Source organism: Cannabis sativa, chromosome 5, assembly GCF_029168945.1.
Source record: "Cannabis sativa cultivar Pink pepper isolate KNU-18-1 chromosome 5, ASM2916894v1, whole genome shotgun sequence".
Lineage (NCBI taxonomy): Eukaryota > Viridiplantae > Streptophyta > Magnoliopsida > Rosales > Cannabaceae > Cannabis > Cannabis sativa.
In genome coordinates this window covers 34,700,068-34,720,296 of record NC_083605.1, presented here as the reverse complement: position 1 = coordinate 34,720,296, position 20,229 = coordinate 34,700,068, and the positions used below count along the sequence as shown (strand labels likewise).

Genomic DNA, 20,229 nt, shown 5'->3' with positions numbered 1-20,229 from the left:
AGTAGGCTCGCATATAAAAGGAAATAATGTGTCATTTAATGCATCTTAAAAAATACCCATATATGATCCAGAATTTAAGTCTTGTCTTAGGCCTTAAGGGTAAGACAAAAATATTGATCATAAGAATGGTAAGTAAGCAAGGCCTAAGACCTACACAATAACCTGCTCGTGAAACACTGAATGTGAGACATGAGTTCCAATAACTCATGGTAAATGAGATCCAATGAGAAGAGGAAGACCAAGCTGATTGTGAGGTGGAATGATTTCATCTCAAGAAGTACAAGAAATACAATTAAAAATGCTTACTTACGAGGAGAGGACTCTATCAGTTGAACCTCACTTCTTCAGCAACCAGCAAGAAGGACCAATTCATCCATGTTATTTGCGAGAAGCTTAAGTACTGAACAGAAAGATGGCTCAGACAATAATCGTTTAACGATAAGATCAAAAGTAGCAGTTATTAAATGTATTATTCAATTTTAGACAGTTACTCATTGTTAATCCCACGTGTTAAAATAAAATGAAATGTGGGGAATGTCCACTTTCATGAATTGTCATTAAGATAAGATCAGAAAGAATAACTACCATGGTTGATCCCTATAAATAGTGAAAGAAATCATTGTAAAGGGATGGTCAATTCCTTCCTTACAAAAAAAAAAAAAAATATACGCTAAGTTGTATCTTGTAAATAGAAAACTCAAAAATAAGAGTGACTTATGGAGTATGTAGATTTTAACTGTGAAATCATGTAAAAAAAATCATTTTCTTTATATATACACAATTAATTTCCTTACTTTATTTTATTATAGATTCATTAATTGTCTAGAGCCTCATATATGTTAACAAAATTCTGAGTTAACACATATATTACTACTATCATAGGTCAAACCTATAATGGTATATATAACCTTTTATTTAACCTAATAAAATAAAGATAAATAATCATTTATTTAAATTTAAATTCAAAAAATAACTGTTCCTCATTGAATTAGCTATATCTTTATTGCGAGCAGCTAGGTCGCTTGGTTTCTCAGTCACTGTTCTGGTATTTACCCAGTTTGTAGATGACAAAAATGGTAGAAACATTCTTTAACTCTCAATGAAAGTACCGAAATATTTACCGAGTTTTTCAAAAACTAATTTAGTAAATGAATAAGTTGAAGAAAATAAGATCAAAAATGGAAAGATAAGAATTTTTACGAGATTGAGTTGTTAATTAACCTTAGTCTGAGAGTCAATATTGTTATTCCTAAAGCTAGAGTATTTTTCTGACAAGCCTTGCCAAAATTTCTAACCCTTTGCATGAAGGGAAAATATCATATTTATAGGCTCCTAGTCTAATAGATCGACCTACTCTAGACCCATTAGGGTTTGTAAATGGAAATAATCCCATTTGTGGGGTAAAATACATTGATATATTAACATTGGGTCGATTTAGGGAGGCCCACGTTTGGGGACAACCGTCATCCATACACGGGTTTGGTTGATAGTGATAGGTGGGGCGTGAGCCATCAGTTTGTTGGAGAATATCAGAGTAGTGGGTGTTGGACAAAAAAGGTTATCTGTTTCTTTTTTTTTTTTTTTTGTGCACCTTTTCAAGGTCTGACACAAGGGACGAACCCTTGATTCTTTGAGATTCTTTTCGCAAACGTGCCGCGTAGGATTAGTCCTAGACGGTCGATGCTCCCTGACACCTTTTCGACTACCCTTTCTAGATGACTCTTGAGGGCATCTATCTTCCTTTATTTGAATACTTGTTGACTATAAACGAGTGTCAACCTTTTGGATCTATACATCTGGCTTATTTATGGAAGAGTTGAGGTCAAATCTGAACCCTCTGTCTGACTCTGTTCGTGGGTCATGCCATCAATTCGCTTGGGCTTAGTGAATGGGCTCGTAAGCTGATTAGGAACACTTGAAATTACATGTGTCACTCGCTTGTAAACACAGATAACAACTTTATATATCAAATACAGATATGTTATTAAATTATCCATTATTTCTATCATATCAATCAATGATCCTCTATAGATAGTTTATAATTAATAAGGACTAAATTACAGTTTTACCCTTTAATTATAGTTTATTTTTAAACACTTAGTTGACTTACTGATATTTCAGTAATATAATTATTGAAATGAGCACTTTATCATTAAATACTTCAACATAGCTCAAAGAAAATTATCATTTCACTTATAACATGGAAAGCTATAGATTTCTGTACCTATGAGTAATACTTCCACTCATTTTTGTTACCGAGTCCCAAGATCTAAGTATGGGCTAGTCTGTAAGGTAAGCTGGTAACGATTAACTTAAAGAACTCGAATAACACAATTTGCTTAAGCTCAATCATGTCAGGATTAAGATCAAATTTATCTAAAATAAACTAAGTTATATTTGCTAAGAATAGATATAACGGTAAGATTTATTCTTTTATCAATATCGGTGAAGTCCGATATATATATTAATAATTAACTATGTCATAAATAATTTTTTACTAGTTAACAATCCGCGCTTCGCGGCGGAAGTGTAAAAAAATTTAATATTACTAATTTTTATATGATTTTTATATGAATAATATGAGAAGGTAAGTGTACAAACGGGTCAGCTTGACATGTAAGTACAAAATCTCTTTTTTATAATGAAAGCCCGATATGGTTCATATAACACTCTTCTTAAAATTGTTCTCAACATTGTATATCACCTGTTGTCATTACCGTATCTTACTAACTCGCTATCATTTTGGCTTACCAAAAAATAAATCAAGCAATGAGTTAACATTATTAACTTATTTTTATACAATTTTTTCTTTTAATAATATGATGAGTTAGAAGTAAAAAAAATAATTTAAATATATAGAGAGAGAGCCAGAGTTCAATTAGTAAGTGATTGACAAAAAAATTTATGAATTATTATTTTTAAAATTATGTGATATTTGAAAAAGAAGTAACTATAATAAAGAAAAAAGGAAAATTGTGTCTTTTTTTAAACTGATTGAATTTGGATTGATTTTTTTTTTTTTTTTTTGCATTTATATCTATCAATAATCGTATCACGAAATATACAATTATTTCCATAACTTTTTTTAAAAAAATCTATATGATTACTATAGAAAAGAATACATACGCTTTGGTAAAAGACCATACTTGTCAAAGTTGCTTCCTCCACATTAAAATATATAATTTGGTTGAAGCAAAAAACAGAAAATATAATTAGATAGATCTTTATAAGCAGAGAATGGGAATGCGTAGTAGTTTAGTTTTTATCTTTATAAATATATATATAAACTATGATAAAATCATCAATCGTAATTAAGATTTTATTAAAATTAGGTTTACGATCTTTGTAGTTTTTTAAAAAATTAATTAGGATACGGCTATAAATATAAATATTTTAAATTGTATGAGTATTTTTAATTGATGAAACCAATTAATATACATTATAAGTCGAATAAAAAATTAAAAATTGAGAGAATTAAGGAGAAAAAAGAAAAATGACTTTCAAGCAATTTTATAGTGTCATGTCACCGCCTCATACTTCTCTTTTATATAGATATATAGATTTTATAGCGCCATGTCACCGCCTCATACTTCTCTTTTATATAGATATATAGATATAGATTCATTGATATTTTTTATTTAAGTAATTAATTATTAAAAATAATTAGATAGAAATATTTTGAGTGATTTTAGAGTGTTATTTTATTAATTTAAAGAGAGAATTAAGGAGAGAATAGATAGAGTTATTTTAAGTAATTTTAGAGCGTCATGTCACCGCCTCATACTTCTCTTTTATATATATATATATATATATATTGATTGATTGATTGATTTTATTGAATTAATAATTGAGATTACAGAAAAAGTTTTATTTAGGGCATAAAATCTAATATGATCATTAAAGTGTGGGTGAAAGTGAAAAGCTAGGATGTAACACCCTAACTAACATAGGCGTATTACGTGATTTTTAAACATACTGTGCAGCTCGTTGCTAATCAACGAGGTTTATGGAAAAACGTGATTAATTAAAATTTTGCTTTTTAATTAAACTTATAAAACAATATTACAAAAGACTCGGGATCCCGATTATAAAATCATTTACAAAAAGATTTAACTCATTAACTGATACATAAAATAAAGGTCGTCTAACGACCAGTTACAAAAATCAGCCTCGCTGTCCCGATGATCGTACGCTCCAGGCCTAACCGCCCCGACATGTACAATCTTCACAAGCTCGCTCACGGTCCATCAGCTTTAGCCTTGCCTTTACCTACACATAAACGTAGAACTGTGAGTCGACAGACTCAGTAAGAAAAGCATAATAATACTCATACATAATTCTAACTGCCGCGTCCAACACGATACTGAGTCCCGCTACTGCCGTGTCCAACACGGTACTGAGCCACTACTGCCATGTCCAACATGGTGCGAGTTACGAACGTTCATAGGGACGGTACTATTGACACGTAACAACACGATCGGTCAAACCGGTCATACTCATTCTTGGTCATACTCCAAATTGTACCGACGTGACAGGGTTGGATGGTTCGAAGCCAACATACATATCTAATGTAATCTAACAGGCTTCCTACATGCACGCTAAACATGTAATCTACATATGCATACTGTTATACTAATCTTACCTGGATTCCGAATTCAGGTGTGCCGGTCAACCTGACTGGAACTTTAGCTGAGCGGTGGATTACAGGCTCCTAAACCATAAAAATCACAACACTATAAGTGACACGCTAAATCACTTCCCGGGGACTTAAACTAGGAACTAAAAGTTTCCCTATCGATAAAAAGTATGGCAATACCCCTTAAAACATAAAAACGAGGAAAAACACGGGTTCTGAAAATTCCCCAACCGGCAGACCGGTTGCCCAACCGGAATTCCGGTTCTGGGAATTACTGAACCCTCATCCGGAATTCCGGTTGCACAACCGGAATTCCGGTTCCTCGCAAGAACTTTTCAAAAATTCCTAACTCACTCAAATCAAACCCAATTCAAACCAAACTTTCCAGACCTGCTCTAAATACCCCAAAGAACATTTTCAAAGCATCAAAATAGCCCAGAAACCACAGATACAAAATTTGCCATTAAAGCTCAAGCTTTGAGTTCTAAACTCAAACTTGAGCAAATCCCACAAACATGCATTCAAACCTGGTTAATTCTACTTAAATATGCATGATTAAGCTTCTGAAAACAAACAAAAACAGCAGCAACAACACAGTAACAGATTACACAACATTTCTTCAAAATCACATGCTTTACATAGAAAACTCAAAGCTTTGCACAACCTATCTAACATGCTTTCAAAACCACTTAAGTAACCCTAATCTAACAAGCTTTAAACTATAAAAATCAAGATAAACTTACAGCAGCCACAGCAACTAACAATTAAGCATGCATCAACATATTCTCACCATTTTTTCTAAAATTACAAAAAGAAAGGTTTAGGAACTTTACCAAGAATTTGAAGAACACTTAGATTGAGGAAAATTAGCTTTGAAATCAAAAATTCCAGCCCTTGAACACCCTTCAGCCGAGAGAACAAGAGAGGAAAAGAGAGAGAGAGCTTGAGAGCTTTTCTTTGAAAAAATTTCTAACTTTTCTAACTTATGATTTTTTTGTAAAATGAAAAAATGAATAATGACACCTAGCATAAACCCATTTCAGCCAAATAAACCAACAAATAAATATTTATTTTCAAATAAACAAGTCACTAAAAGACAAAACACTAATGGGGCAAAAAGACCATTTTGCCCCTCCACCAAAAAACCACAAAAATCATACAAAAGGGGTATTTTTGGGAAATTCTAAATTCCCGGCCATTCCCGACATTCCCAATGTCTAAAACCGTCCCAAACTAAAAACATGCTAAGTTGTGATTTCTACTGAGCCAAACGCCGAGTTCCAAAATACCGGGCACCGGAAATGCAAAATATGAAAACTACTGAATAACATAACCATGCATTTCTGAATTCCATAAATAACAGTATACTAAATTATTTAAATAGCTATAAATAATTTTCATATTTAATCATAAACACTGTTAATTTCCAAATTAACTAAGCGGGCTTTACATAGGACTAGTTGGTTATTGGGATTTTTTCATATATAGCCTTATTAGGGTCAAATTTTACATTTTTATTACTATAAGGGCCCATTGGGTACGCAGGACTTGATTGGATTAGACAGGCTAATTTGTCCAATCCAGTGTTTGGGCATGTTAGAAGTCTGGATAACTAATCCAGTTAACCTCATCTGTCTGGGATTATTTATCCCATCCAGCAGGGTGGGATAAATAATCCCATGCAGGTGAGATTTTTTTTATCGTTTTTTTTAATTTTAATTTTATTAATATATTTTAAATTTAACTATTATTTAAAGGAAATAATTATCACACATTTATTTATACATTTTCTTTATCAAAAACTTATTCATTAAAATTAGTGAAAATGTATAATTTTGAATTATTATACATAAGTTTTTAAAATTTAGAATATTATTAATTAAATAATAGTTACTTAAATTGATTCTAAGAAAAAAAAAAATATGACAATAAAATTATATATTATTTTTAAATTACTAAAAAATTTATATAAATATTTTAAAAAATTAATATTTATATTAAATTAGTGTTTAAGATAAACAATTTTATATTATTCAAGTATTTTTACTTTACTATTTTATTATATATTTATGATATATTCTTAATTATATATGATGTATTATTTTTTTTTGCTACAAATTATTTATTTTTATTTATTTATTATTAAATATTTTAATTTTAATTTATTATTATATATTTTTATTTAATTTAAATTTAATTTTTTTAAAAAAGAAATAAATAAAATAGTCCAGTCCATTCTTAAACCAAACACAAGATTACTTTCAGCATAATCCAATCTTGTCCAGTCCAGTCCAATCTTTTTCAATCCAATCCAGTCCAATCCTGCTTACCAAACGGGCCCTAAGAGAAAGTAAACCAAATTAGAAAAACTAAAGTTTTTTTTTTCAAAAATACGGGAGTCTTCTTCCCCAAAAAACTTCTCCTTCTTAAAAGAGCAAAATAAAGTGAGTTGTTCTTCATTGGAGGCAACACTCCACCCAAACAATCAAGTGATGGAAATCTAAAATTAACAGCCACCAAAGATGTAAAAGTTTTTTGTGATCTCCATGAATGCCCACTAGGAACTTTGGGTTGATCTCCATTAACGCCGGCGATAAGCTTTTCTTCGATATTCTGCCATGGCAGTCAGAACACCGTGGGGAGATCTCCATGAAGCCGACAAGAAAGGATCAACAATCGAGGAGGAGATCTAATGAAATCATTGAATATCAACGATTGAGGGAGATCTCCTTGGATTTTCATATACCCACACATTTTGGGTTTTCTTTTAAAAAAAAAAAATCTGATTTTTTTTTAATAAAAAAATTTATGTTGTTTAGTGTGTTTTCTTAATTATTATGATAATTATTTGTTGTTGTTTGGTTGATTTACATATATTTTTACTATTTTTTTATGATTTTCGAAAATGCTGAAGAAAATCATATACGCATTTAATTTCTGGGAAATATAAAAAGAACAGTGAGTGTGTGTTAAAATTTCAATATAAAAATATGTTGCGTTTACGTTGTTTTTAAGTTTTATTTACGTTATTTTTTCATCTTCCCAAAATTGAAAGTTAAATGTACATGCAATACAATAATAACACAAATATAACTGAATGTGACAAGAAGATATTGCAAATATGTAGAAAATTTATGTATACTGATGCAATAACAACATTAGTAGTTGTTTTGTGTGTTTGCTATAATTATTTGTTCATCAATCGATATTGTTTTGGTTGAAAGCAACAAAAACTACACAATATCTACAAAAAAATAATTAAGTTGTTATCATATTATTGTGAAGTTTTTTTTTTTTTTTGTGTTGTTTTTGCAACATGAAAATATTACATAAAATTAAGTTGTTTTCGTGTTATTTTAAAGTTTGTTATGAATTACTATACACTACACTAGTTGTTCAACATGTAAAAAAATAGAATTTTACATGTCAAAACAAAAATGTATCTTATCTCTTACATTAAGACATGTAAAATAATAAGAGATCACACATTATATTGATTTTCAATAAAGTGGGGGGATTGATAGGAAGAGAATGTAAATATGAAGAAAAATTACTTATATTTAGTAATAACATTGTTCGTTATTTTACCGTTATTTTAAAGTTGTAAATACGTTGTTTGACTTTGTTGCTTTTTGAGCATGTTGCTTTCACCTTGTTTGTACGTTGAGTTTTAGTTATTAAAATTTGTAGATTCTTTAAATTATATATACAGTTGTTTTTATGTTTTTATATCGTTGTTAAATGGTTGTTAACAATTTTAAAAAGCTACTAACAGCTATTGTTTTTTTTAAAAAAAATATTATACCAATACTTGATGTAGAAATTAAAAATATAATAATAGTTGTTTCTCATTGTACTAAAAAATATAAACAAATAAAAAAAATTATAATTTTCAATATCCTATGCAAGATACATGTGAAATTAAATAGAAAAATATTTAAAAAATTATAAAAACAAAGTTTCTTAAAAAATATTGCTCTTCAGCACATACAACCAAAACCAAATAGCTCAATTATTAATTCATGTACAGTAGCTACAACTTTCTTAAAAGACTTTGAAATATTTTCTTGTATACTTTTAATGTTTGCAACTCATGACTTCATTCTACCAAAAGAATAGAAATGAACAACAAGTCTATTCTGATCAACTTTGAAATTCATTATCACTAGAAATCAAGTCCTGCAGCAGTTAAAACAACATTAAACAAACTATAAAACAACTTTCTGCTATGATTTCTTTTTCAAATGAATGAACAACAATCAGAGAACATTTCAAACAAGACAAATCAAAAAAGCAAATTATAAACCTTGACAATATTTTTCTTTGGAAGCTTCAACTTGTCAACAACGTCAGAGGTCTTATCACGCACCTAAAAATATTAGGATGACAAAAATAATAAAACAATGAACCAAATAAAATACGATTACTAGTTATACAATACTGCAAGTATATCACGTACTGATGAACAACATTAAAACAACAATATAACAACTAAAATATAACATAATTTATAAAATCTAATAAATATGCAACTAAAACAATTCTAATTAAAACTCAAATACAATTGATAAATGTAAGACTTAACCTAATGATCTAGTTTTTTTTAAAAAAAAAACTTAATAACCTTAGAATAAGAATCGTATAATAACTAAATTAAAACTAAAAAATAATTAATTAGAAACAGAAAAAAAAAATGAGAGACATAGATCATTTAAGGTTGAGCAATTCTTCTAACTAAATACATCAAAAAAATATAAACATAATAAAACAAGTATTTGAAACTAGATAAAGACAACAAAAACTAATACATTAATCTTTAAAGTTGTAACCTCATCATCATTATCTCACATTGTTTCCTGAAAAGCCTCTTCAATGGATGACTTGGTGAAATAACAACAATAAAAAAAATTAAAAGATAAAACAACTATAAAACAACTTATAAACAACGTTAAATCAACGTAACCATTAAAATATTTAGATACGATTTCTAATTCATAAAAAAGATAAAATATAGATCAACAAAAGTAATATCTAAACAATACCACGAAAATGCTAACTTAAAGTTGAAATAAAATCACATTTGAATATGCCCTATTCCTTTAAGCTAGTGAAGAATTCTCTTAGGCATTTCACCAAACACTTAGCAAGTGTACTTTTATATGTATATATATGAGAACTCAACTTACAGAATACTAAGAACAAAATTCCTAAAATCTGTAAGAAAAATAGAAAATTCAATAATAAATAAGCAAATAAACAACAAACTCTTATAAAAACTATCAAATCTAAACTTTATTTTTATAATTTTAGCAAGAAGAAGAAGAAGAAGAAGAAGAAGAAGAAGAAGAAGAAGAAGAAGAAGAAGAAGAAGAAGAAGAAGAAGAAGAAGAAGAAGAAGAAGAAGAAGAAGAAGAAGAAGAAGAAGAAGACCTTATACAAGCATCAATTGAACGACAATGGTGGCTTGAGAAGAGGCTTTGCGTGATGAAGAGAGGCTACATATGGTGATTGTGCGAAGACGAGTGTGAAAGTTTGATAAGCTTGATGAGAGAGTGAGAGATGACATGTTGAATCCAGATTTGAATGAGGTTAGATATGAGAAAGGAGAACAAAAGGTAAATATGTAATTGTTATATTATTTTATAATATAATAAGTGTAGATTAAAATGTAGTAATATATATTATTATGTGAATAATATGTATTAGGTGTTTGGTAAATAAATTGTGTAACATATAATTTATTTAACCTAAAATTGTAACCTACACTTTATAACATGGAGAAGAGTTACAAAGTTAATTGCTTTTGTAACTTCTTTTGGTTGATCATAATATTGTGTAATAAAAGAGATGTTACACAATTTGATGATAGGATTCAAATGGTTTGAAATATAGTTGTTACAAACTATATTAATGCTCATTTTATGAGAGAAATGAGATGGTGTGTTTGAATCCTAAGAGTGATCACCTAAACACTATATAAAGGAGTCTAATGTGCTCATTGAGAGATGAAGTTTTCTATCAAAAAAGCACATTGCTAGACAACCCTAAGGCTTGATAATTCCTAAAGCTATTTCTTAGAGAGTTCCCTTAGTGCTTAGAGATAGGGGGAAATAAGCTTTTGGACAAAGGTGTAATACCTTGTTCAAGTCATGGTGATCCCCACTAATCTACACTCAAGGTTGTGAGTGAGTATTTATATATATATACATATATTATTCTCTTGTTATATATATATATATATATATTATATTACATGTGTTGTAATCTTCTCTTCTACCTTTCATATATATATGTGATATATATAGTGTATATATATGTATTGTAACATATATTTAATCAATCTCTTATTTTAGTCCTTGTATTATTTTACAATAGAGTTGTAATAAATCTTGATTTTCTTCCATTGTTATAAAATCTCTAACAATCAAAAGCTTATCCCTTTTCAATGGAAGAGGTGATAAATCAAGATTGTGAGAATACAAGGATAAGAGATTTTATGTGAAAGCCATTCATGGGTGAGCATGATGGTGAATATTATGTGATTTACTATTTTATATGATAGTAATATATAATATATATATATGAGTTATATATATGTGACATATATGTGATTATGTATTTGTATCATATTAATATATATAGTAGTATATAATATGATATTTAAATTTTATATCATGTTATTATATGTATATATGTGAGATATATAATATATAATATGTATGTATGAGTAATATATATTATATATATGTAGAGCATGTGATATAATATATATTAGTGAGATTAAATATGTAGAAATAATTATTTCTATGTATTTATATGAGATATGTGTATATAATATATATCATGCATATTAATGTATATATATATGTTATATATATGTGAGGTATGTAATACATATATATATATAATTGTGTAATTAATGTATATATATATTATGTGTATATGATATATATGTATATATGTTACATGTATATGAGATATGTAACATATATATTTGTGAATTTAATATTGACATTATGTGTATGTTACATATAAGATGTTGATTAGTAACATACATATTATATTAATGTATGAGTTATATAGTATGATAATAATGTTGATAGTAATATAATAGTGTTTATTACTATTGATGTGAAAATTATTATCATCTATTTTGTGAATAAAGAATAGATTTGAATTCTTATTCAATTTGGTGGTGAACATCTCACTTTATGAGATAATAAAAGATGGATTTTGAGAAGTTACATCTTTTATTGGATTATAAGAGATAATCATCTCATATTATGAGATAAGGAAAAGTGGACTATGAGAGTTACACTTTTATTGGACTTGCATTGTGATCATAAGCAAGAACAATTAAGATCATAGTGGATCCAAACTTGTGAAATGAGCTATAAATTGGAAGAGCAATTTTGGACTCAAAATAAAGTGAATCAATGTGGATTCAAAAATAGTGAAAAGATAACAAAATTGGAGAAGCAATTTTGAATCTTAAATGATCAAAGTTGTGAACAAAATTGATGAGAATTTTGTTAACTTTGGTATAATTTTGGGCTAATCTCAATAAGGAGATAACCTTAAAATTATGAGTAAAAATAATCACATTATTTTATGAGTAGTAATGTGAGTTTGATATTTTAGTTTTGTTGAGAAAACTAAAAATGTCAAATGGTATTTTTAAAGTGACCTTAAAAAGTCATTTCAAGGAAATACACAAAAAGGTGATATTTAATATACACTTTATGGTAAAAATGTGGGGGTGTACCACAAATTTAATCAAAATGTGATGAGACATTGTTGATATTTTTGATTTTGAATTCAAATTCTAAATCAAATTTGGCTATGTGTATATGTAAAATTTTGACATATTTTGGTGTCAAAGTTAAGTGAAAATAATTTCAAGAAGGAAATTAATTAAAAGAGTTATAGAGACAAAGTGGTCTTCTATATTTTAAAATCAAGATATTGTCTTGATAATGAAATGTGAAAGTGTGGGGGTGTATACTCTAATATGAGAAAGTTTAGACATACTTGGTGTCTAAAAATAAAATATGAGAATTTAGACATGTTTGGTGTCTAAATTGGTGTATTTTTGATATGTTTGGTATCAAAATTATTGAGAATTTGAGTTGTGTGAAAATTAATCTTTTATGATTGAATTTTCAAAGCTTAAGTACTTAAGGAGAAAAGTGGTCACAAAGTGAACACTATATTTTGGCATGCATGATTCACATGGAATCAATAGTGAGAGGTTATAACAAATCGCTTAATCTCCGTACAAGATTAAAGCATGAATTTTCGAGGGATGGGACCTAAACTCCCTTAGTGTTTTGCTCATTGATGGTAACCTATCTTAACACTAGTAAAAATCTAGTCTTAAGTTCAATAGGTAATAACAAGTCAATAGAGTGAATATGGTACTCAATTGTCCCATCTATGGATGAGTACATGTTGTGAAAATTGAGGGTTAAAATCGAAAGGTTTTTTAATGGAGCTTAAGCTTAAGAAAACTCACTTAAGCTTAAGAAGTGTCTAAAGAGTGGTGAGACACTAAAACTCCACCTATATGGGCTAGAGGTGGTGCCGCCTCTTATGAGAATTGGGAGTCTTCTCTAGAGAGTCCATGAATTGGAATTTTGCACATGGCCATTAACGGTGCAAGAGCGAGACAAGCGGTCTCAAGTGAGCATTAGCGAGGGTGTGTGTGTTATCACCGGTTTGTACTAAAGAAATAGTTGTTCAATGCTACGGCAACCAAAATTTCATCAAACTTTGTGGTAACTACACTAAGGTAAAATTCAAGTCGAAAGACATTTTACCTAATGCACCTAAGCAAGACTTCTTTGAAAGTGTGCATTTATTCAATCAAAGTGGGGGAATGTTATATTTTGATATAATATTTTGATTGATTAAATAAATGTTACAAGTGTGTTACACATTTTAATCTAGTGGGGGATTGTTATATTATTTTATAATATAATAAGTGTAGATTAAAATGTAGTAATATATATTATTATGTGAATAATATGTATTAGGTGTTTGGTAAATAAATTGTGTAACATATAATTTATTTAACCTAAAATTGTAACCTACACTTTATAACATGGAGAAGAGTTACAAAGTTAATTGCTTTTGTAACTTCTTTTGGTTGATCATAATATTGTGTAATAAAAGAGATGTTACACAATTTGATGATAGGATTCAAATGGTTTGAAATATAGTTGTTACAAACTATATTAATGCTCATTTTATGAGAGAAATGAGATGGTGTGTTTGAATCCTAAGAGTGATCACCTAAACACTATATAAAGGAGTCTAATGTGCTCATTGAGAGATGAAGTTTTCTATCAAAAAAGCACATTGCTAGACAACCCTAAGGCTTGATAATTCCTAAAGCTATTTCTTAGAGAGTTCCCTTAGTGCTTAGAGATAGGGGGAAATAAGCTTTTGGACAAAGGTGTAATACCTTGTTCAAGTCATGGTGATCCCCACTAATCTACACTCAAGGTTGTGAGTGAGTATTTATATATATATACATATATTATTCTCTTGTTATATATATATATATTATATTACATGTGTTGTAATCTTCTCTTCTACCTTTCATATATATATGTGATATATATAGTGTATATATATGTATTGTAACATATATTTAATCAATCTCTTATTTTAGTCCTTGTATTATTTTACAATAGAGTTGTAATAAATCTTGATTTTCTTCCATTGTTATAAAATCTCTAACAGTAATTATAAAACTTTAAAAAGTATTAAAGAAAATTTCAAAAAGTAAAGATGTTAAAAATTAGAAAGGATAATATAAATGTTAAAAATTGGTCAAAATAGTCATTTTGTGTAAAAATTTCTTGATTATTTGCAAGATCATGGTATTTTAGGGTTACTAGCATATATGTATGTCCACTATATATATAGCTTAGTAAGTCATCGACTATGGTGTCTCTTCTAACTTAAAGATTTTGAGCAAAGGTTGTTCTTACTGCATAGGTACGTACCCTTTCTTCTCTTCCCATCTCTTAATTTTTAGTTCTTCAATTTTCCACACATCTTCTATTAATTAACTCATTCATATTTACATATATCTAATAATTAATCTCTTAATTAATTAGGCCATTAACTATACATATCATACGTAATCTTGAATTAATCTTCTTTTTATTAATTTTCTCAAGAAATGTATTAATGTACATATAGTCTTGAATTTTCAATCTGATTTTTTGTATATGATCTTGGGTGATTTTCTTAGCAAGAAGTATTGTGTTATTGTACTTATTACAACCAAAATCAAGAATTAATCATGGTGAATAATTTTGGGTTGTTCCCTGATGAGCAACAGAAGAATTTACGTTTTCTAGAGCTTACAAGAATGATAATTGAATCAATGGATGCTATAGATGATTCGATTGAAAAAATAAATGTGAAATTGAATCCTAATAACCCTGTTGATGTTAGAGCACAATCTTGGAATGTAGAGGAAAAAATGAAGATGTACACGTAAGTAAATCTATCTCATAATATTAATTTTGTTTTCATTTTTAAAATATTATTAGTATAAATTATCTTTTTCCTTTAATAATTTGTTTTATATGTTGTACGTATAGAATGGTTTACACCATTCTCAGCTCGAATGAGGTACAAGGCTTTCATTCTTTCGCAATAGATGAGTATTATGGAAAATTTGAGAGGACGCTGATGCAAAGGATTTCAAACTATGTAAGCTTAATTATAATTTGATTTTTTTTTTTAATTATTATTAAATGAATTCATCTTTAGATTTAGTTAAATTATTATTGTTAAATTAATTTGGTACAGGTGATTCCTTCATTGGAAAATCATAAGTTTGGGGAAGAATTATTGTTTATGACTGAAGTTGCTAAGCAATGGTCACAAGTGGATGAATACAGAAGAAATCTCCATATTATATTTTTACATCCTGAGAAAATGGTAAAGGGTAGTTTAGGGATTTTCAAACCTTTATTGGTTGATATTTGCAAAGCCAAATTCTGTGACATGGTATGTTATAATTCCAATTATTATTATTGATTTTGCTTTATATTATTTAAATGTACGTAACAGTTCCCCTATTAATTTATTTTTTTGTTAATTTCAGGTTTGGGACAAATTCCACAATGAAATCGACCTTTCAGTAACTAAGATGGTATACTTTAATTATTCTGAAATTAAATCTTGTATACATAGTATATATATATATATATGAAAATAATATATGGTATATATATATATGTATATATGTATTATGTACTGCAGATGGAATCAGGAGTGTTTGACAATGAAAGTAATAATATTCCACTGAAGGAGGAAGTGGTCAAATTCTTGAATGAGATGAAGAAAGTGTCTAATGAAAAGTTGAAGAAGACTTTGAACATTGTCAAATTGGAGTGCGTAGTAGAAGTACCAAGCTACAACTACAATATAATAATATCATTCATTAATGCTGCTGATTTCATTATATAATATTCTTTTGTTGTTTAGTTTTGGGATTTTGATTAGTTATTTTTGGATTTACTAGTAAAATTATACGTGCTCGTGAATTATACTTATAAAATTAAAAATAATATTTTTATTATATATATATATTGTAAATAATTATTTTGTATATTAAATTATATATGATAAATAATTATATTATTATGATAATTAATAAAAAAAATCAAATTATTTTACTAATATTTTTTAATTGTTGATCAAGTTTATACTTAAATTATAATATATGCTTGCAAATAATTTTTATTCATCAATACAAACATAATTATTAAAATAATTTGTTATTTGATTATTATCTAATATATAATTATTCATAAAGAGTGATTAAAACAATATATTATTATACTTATATAAGAGATTAGAATATTTTAACAATTTTTTGTTGTTAATTATAATGTTTATAGATAAACTATAATGTATGTATAGTATTTCATAATAATGATTATTTATATTTATTCGTTGTATGATTATTAGCTAATATATGATTAAAAATTAAAAATATCACTCATAAAATTTCTTACTTGTAAAAGTATAATAGTTATCAAAATAATTTAATTTATATTAAATTATAAAAGATTTTAATGGAAGAAAAAAGATAGAGTTAAGTAATTTAAGATGTAAAAGCCTAAAAACTATTAACATTTTTTATATAGTTATAGATTATAGATTATTCATAGAGAGTAATTAGAAGAATATTTTAATAATTTTTTATTGTTAATGGTAATATTTTTATAGATAAATTATAATATATGCATACTATTTCATCAACACAAATATGATTATTTATATTACTTTATTATGTAAGGGGGCTAATACAGTAGGTATTGTAATTTTTACCTATCAATAGGGATAGTAATTTGTAACCTTTGATTTAATCAAATGGCTCAAATTAACCCTTGAAAAGTAAACCATCATTAACATATTTTTTTTATTCATAATTAATTTTGAATATTATTAATTACATATTCAACTAACAAATTTCAAACCTAACTCCAAACCTAATTTTTTTTTTTACTTATTTATCTTATGACTAGTTATAATTTTCAATTAATTATTTTTTTAATTTGAAATTTATATATTTATTTTTAATTAATTTTATTTTCTACTTAACATAATAATTGTAGCTAAAAAAGTACAAAATATTCAAGTTCTTTAATCGTACAATAATCAATACAACCAATAATATAATAATGGTGTAAGTAGTACAATTATTGTATATCAAGTACAATTATTTGAGATTTTAAATTAAATTAATAATTTGAATTTCTTTATTTTTTTTTTTCTAAACAATAGTTCATTTTTTTAATATTTACTAATATGGAACAATTCTTATACTATAAAAATTTTAAAGTTTGTAATTATTTTGGTGAAAAGTCTTAAACTTTTATTTGTTAATATATGTTGATGGTTGGATTACATAAAGTATAATAGTGAACAATAAAATAACACATGCAATAATAATAATAATAATCAAATAAAAAATTTGTCAAATAAAAATTGACTAATAAATTTTGTCAAATAAAAAAAAACATTATAAAAAGATAAAAAAATTTGTACTAAAAAAATATCTGAACGATTTCGATTTATCGTCGATCTCATCGAAGTTTTATAGTTTATGACAACTTTAATTATAAGGTGTTTCAAACGTACTATAAACGATCGAATTGCTACCCTTGTAAAGACATGATTTTTTATTATTTATTATTAATTTAACTTTTAAAACTTTTAAATTAATTTAATAATTTAAAATTTTTGTTTTAAACAATAATGTATGGAATACACTATAAAAATTTTAAGGTTGTAATTATAATAGTGAACAATAAAATAATACATGCATTAATAAATAATATTCAAATGAAAAGTTATGGCTCTTTATCAAAGAAAATTATGCATAATAAATAGATAAAAAGTTTTGCACTAATTTTTTTTTTAAATGATCTTGATTACCGTTGATCTCATTCAAATTAGATAGTATATGATAACTGTAATGACCGCTTAAGATCAATATTTTGGATTATTAAATGATTAGCGTTAATTGCAATATTGAGTTATTAATTATGATTTACATGTTTATGGAGATTTATTTAAATTCAAAATGTATTAATTATGCTATATATGTGAATTTCGCGTTTTCTATGCTTGTGTTCAGTAACGGTGCAAAGTGACGTGGGCCATTAGAGAGTCACGTTTTGTATGATTTAGAATGTCAATAGCGGGGTATTATTGTTAGGCATTGGAGATATTGGGGATTTTTCGGGAGTGGTAAATGACTAAACTACCCTTGTTGCAATTAAAGAGTTTTCAATCAGAAATAGTAGGTCCAATTCAAGGTATAATGCTTATCCTTCTTCTTTATGGTTTTCTTTAGCTCAAGATAGGTTAATTGCATGATTTTAGTGATTTGAGGTTCTGTAGTGTGCAGCTAGTTTGGGTTTGAATTCTGGGGTTAAGATAGGTTTATTTTAGTTGATTTTGTGCTGAGATAGCTAGTTGTGCTACAGATTACTCAAACTTGAAGTTAGAGAGCATAAGTTGGCTCTCTAATGGTGTTTTTAATTTCTGAGCTATTAATTGATGTGTTCTGTTGCTTAAAATGAATTTAGTATAGTATATGCAAGTGTTCTAGAGAGTATGGTAGAGTTTGGGCTCGATTTGAATTGTGGGGGATATTTTTAGGGTTCCCTGTACTGAACCGGTCGACCGGTTCAGGGGAGCCTGTAACAACCGGTCGACCGGTTGGTCCCTAGGAACCGGTCTTCCAGTTAGGAACCGATCTTCCGGTTGGGAACCGGTCTGCCGGTTGGGCCTCTTTTAAAACCCTAGTTTTTCTCATTTTTGTGTTGTTTGGAACATTACCATCCTATTATCGATATAGTTATTCGTAGTTTTGATTTTAGGTCCCCAATAAGTGTTTAGTGTGTCTCTTTTTTGTTCTCAATACGTTGTATTGCTTCATTAAGATCAAATGATTTATTTGGTGTAGCCATCCAATCTTCATCAGAAGACATTTAAAAAAATAGAAAAATCAAAAGAAAAATAAGTTGTACACAAAATAAATAAAATATATATAATAATGATACAATAATATTATATACATATATGAATAAAAAATACATACATTGCTAATGTTGATGGTGTGATCCAAAAAAAAAATATTTTTTTTTATTGAGAAGAAAATATAATTATGTTAAAAATGTGTACTGCTAACTAGTTCATGGATGCTTTATATAGATAGTGTAATTAAAATAAATAATTAATTCAATATCTAGAAATTTTAAATACATTGAACATTTACCTTAAACTAAGTTGAAGAATAAGCATACTATGAATGTATATTATTTACTAATTCATGCATGATTTTATAAATAATGTAATTGATGTAAATAATTAATTTTATATCTAAAAATTTTAAATACATTGAACATTATAATCTTGAAAAATAAAATTAATGAATATAATATGATAGAATTTTAAAACTATTAAATTAATTGAAATCTTAAATTAAATATAAGTAAAGAAAATAAAAGAAAATATTACTTCTAAAGTATTGAACTCATGACATTTTAATTATTTTAAGAGTGATTATTATAAAATTATTATAAGTTGAATATGTTATAGGTTTTTATAAGTATAATTATTGTTTTAAAAAAAATTTAATTAAAATATTTTTTTATGATAATTTGAAATAAAAAAAAATATGTAATTAAAACTAAATTTTGAATAGAAATAAAATAAAAAGATAAAAACATTAGGTTTGGAGTTTGTTAATTGAACCTACCATTGATAATATTAAAAGTTAATTATAAATAAAAAAAAATATATTAATTTTGGTGTAGTTTTCTAGAGTTGATTTGAACCACTAGATTAAATCAAGGGCTATAAATCAATATCCCTATTGATAGGTAAAATACCAAATCCCTACCATAATGGGTGCACTCTTAATGGGTATTACCCATGAATGGGTAATATTAGAACATTTTGAGTTTTTATGATTAATTTTTTAATTTAATTAGAAAAATTTCTCATTCTTACATTATATGAGTTGGGATTCGTCCATCAGCTAAAAAAAG

At 27.1% G+C, this 20,229-nt stretch overlaps 1 protein-coding gene across 2 annotated transcripts; it reads left to right on the top strand.

Annotated features, from left to right (window-relative positions):
* The first annotated feature begins 14,388 nt into the window (after positions 1-14,388).
* LOC133037882 (uncharacterized) lies at positions 14,389-16,211 on the top strand. 2 transcript variants are annotated; one of them, XM_061115631.1, is made up of 6 exons: positions 14,389-14,641; positions 15,107-15,148; positions 15,256-15,367; positions 15,467-15,667; positions 15,765-15,812; positions 15,923-16,211. In XM_061115631.1, exons 2-6 carry the CDS (start codon positions 15,135-15,137, stop codon positions 16,127-16,129), a joined length of 582 nt encoding a protein of 193 aa, XP_060971614.1. In that variant the 5' UTR covers positions 14,389-14,641; positions 15,107-15,134; the 3' UTR covers positions 16,130-16,211. The 2 variants fall into 2 exon arrangements, with proteins under 2 accessions (XP_060971614.1, XP_060971613.1); XM_061115630.1 differs by having other exon boundaries at positions 14,901-15,148.
* The last annotated feature ends 4,018 nt before the right edge of the window (positions 16,212-20,229 follow it).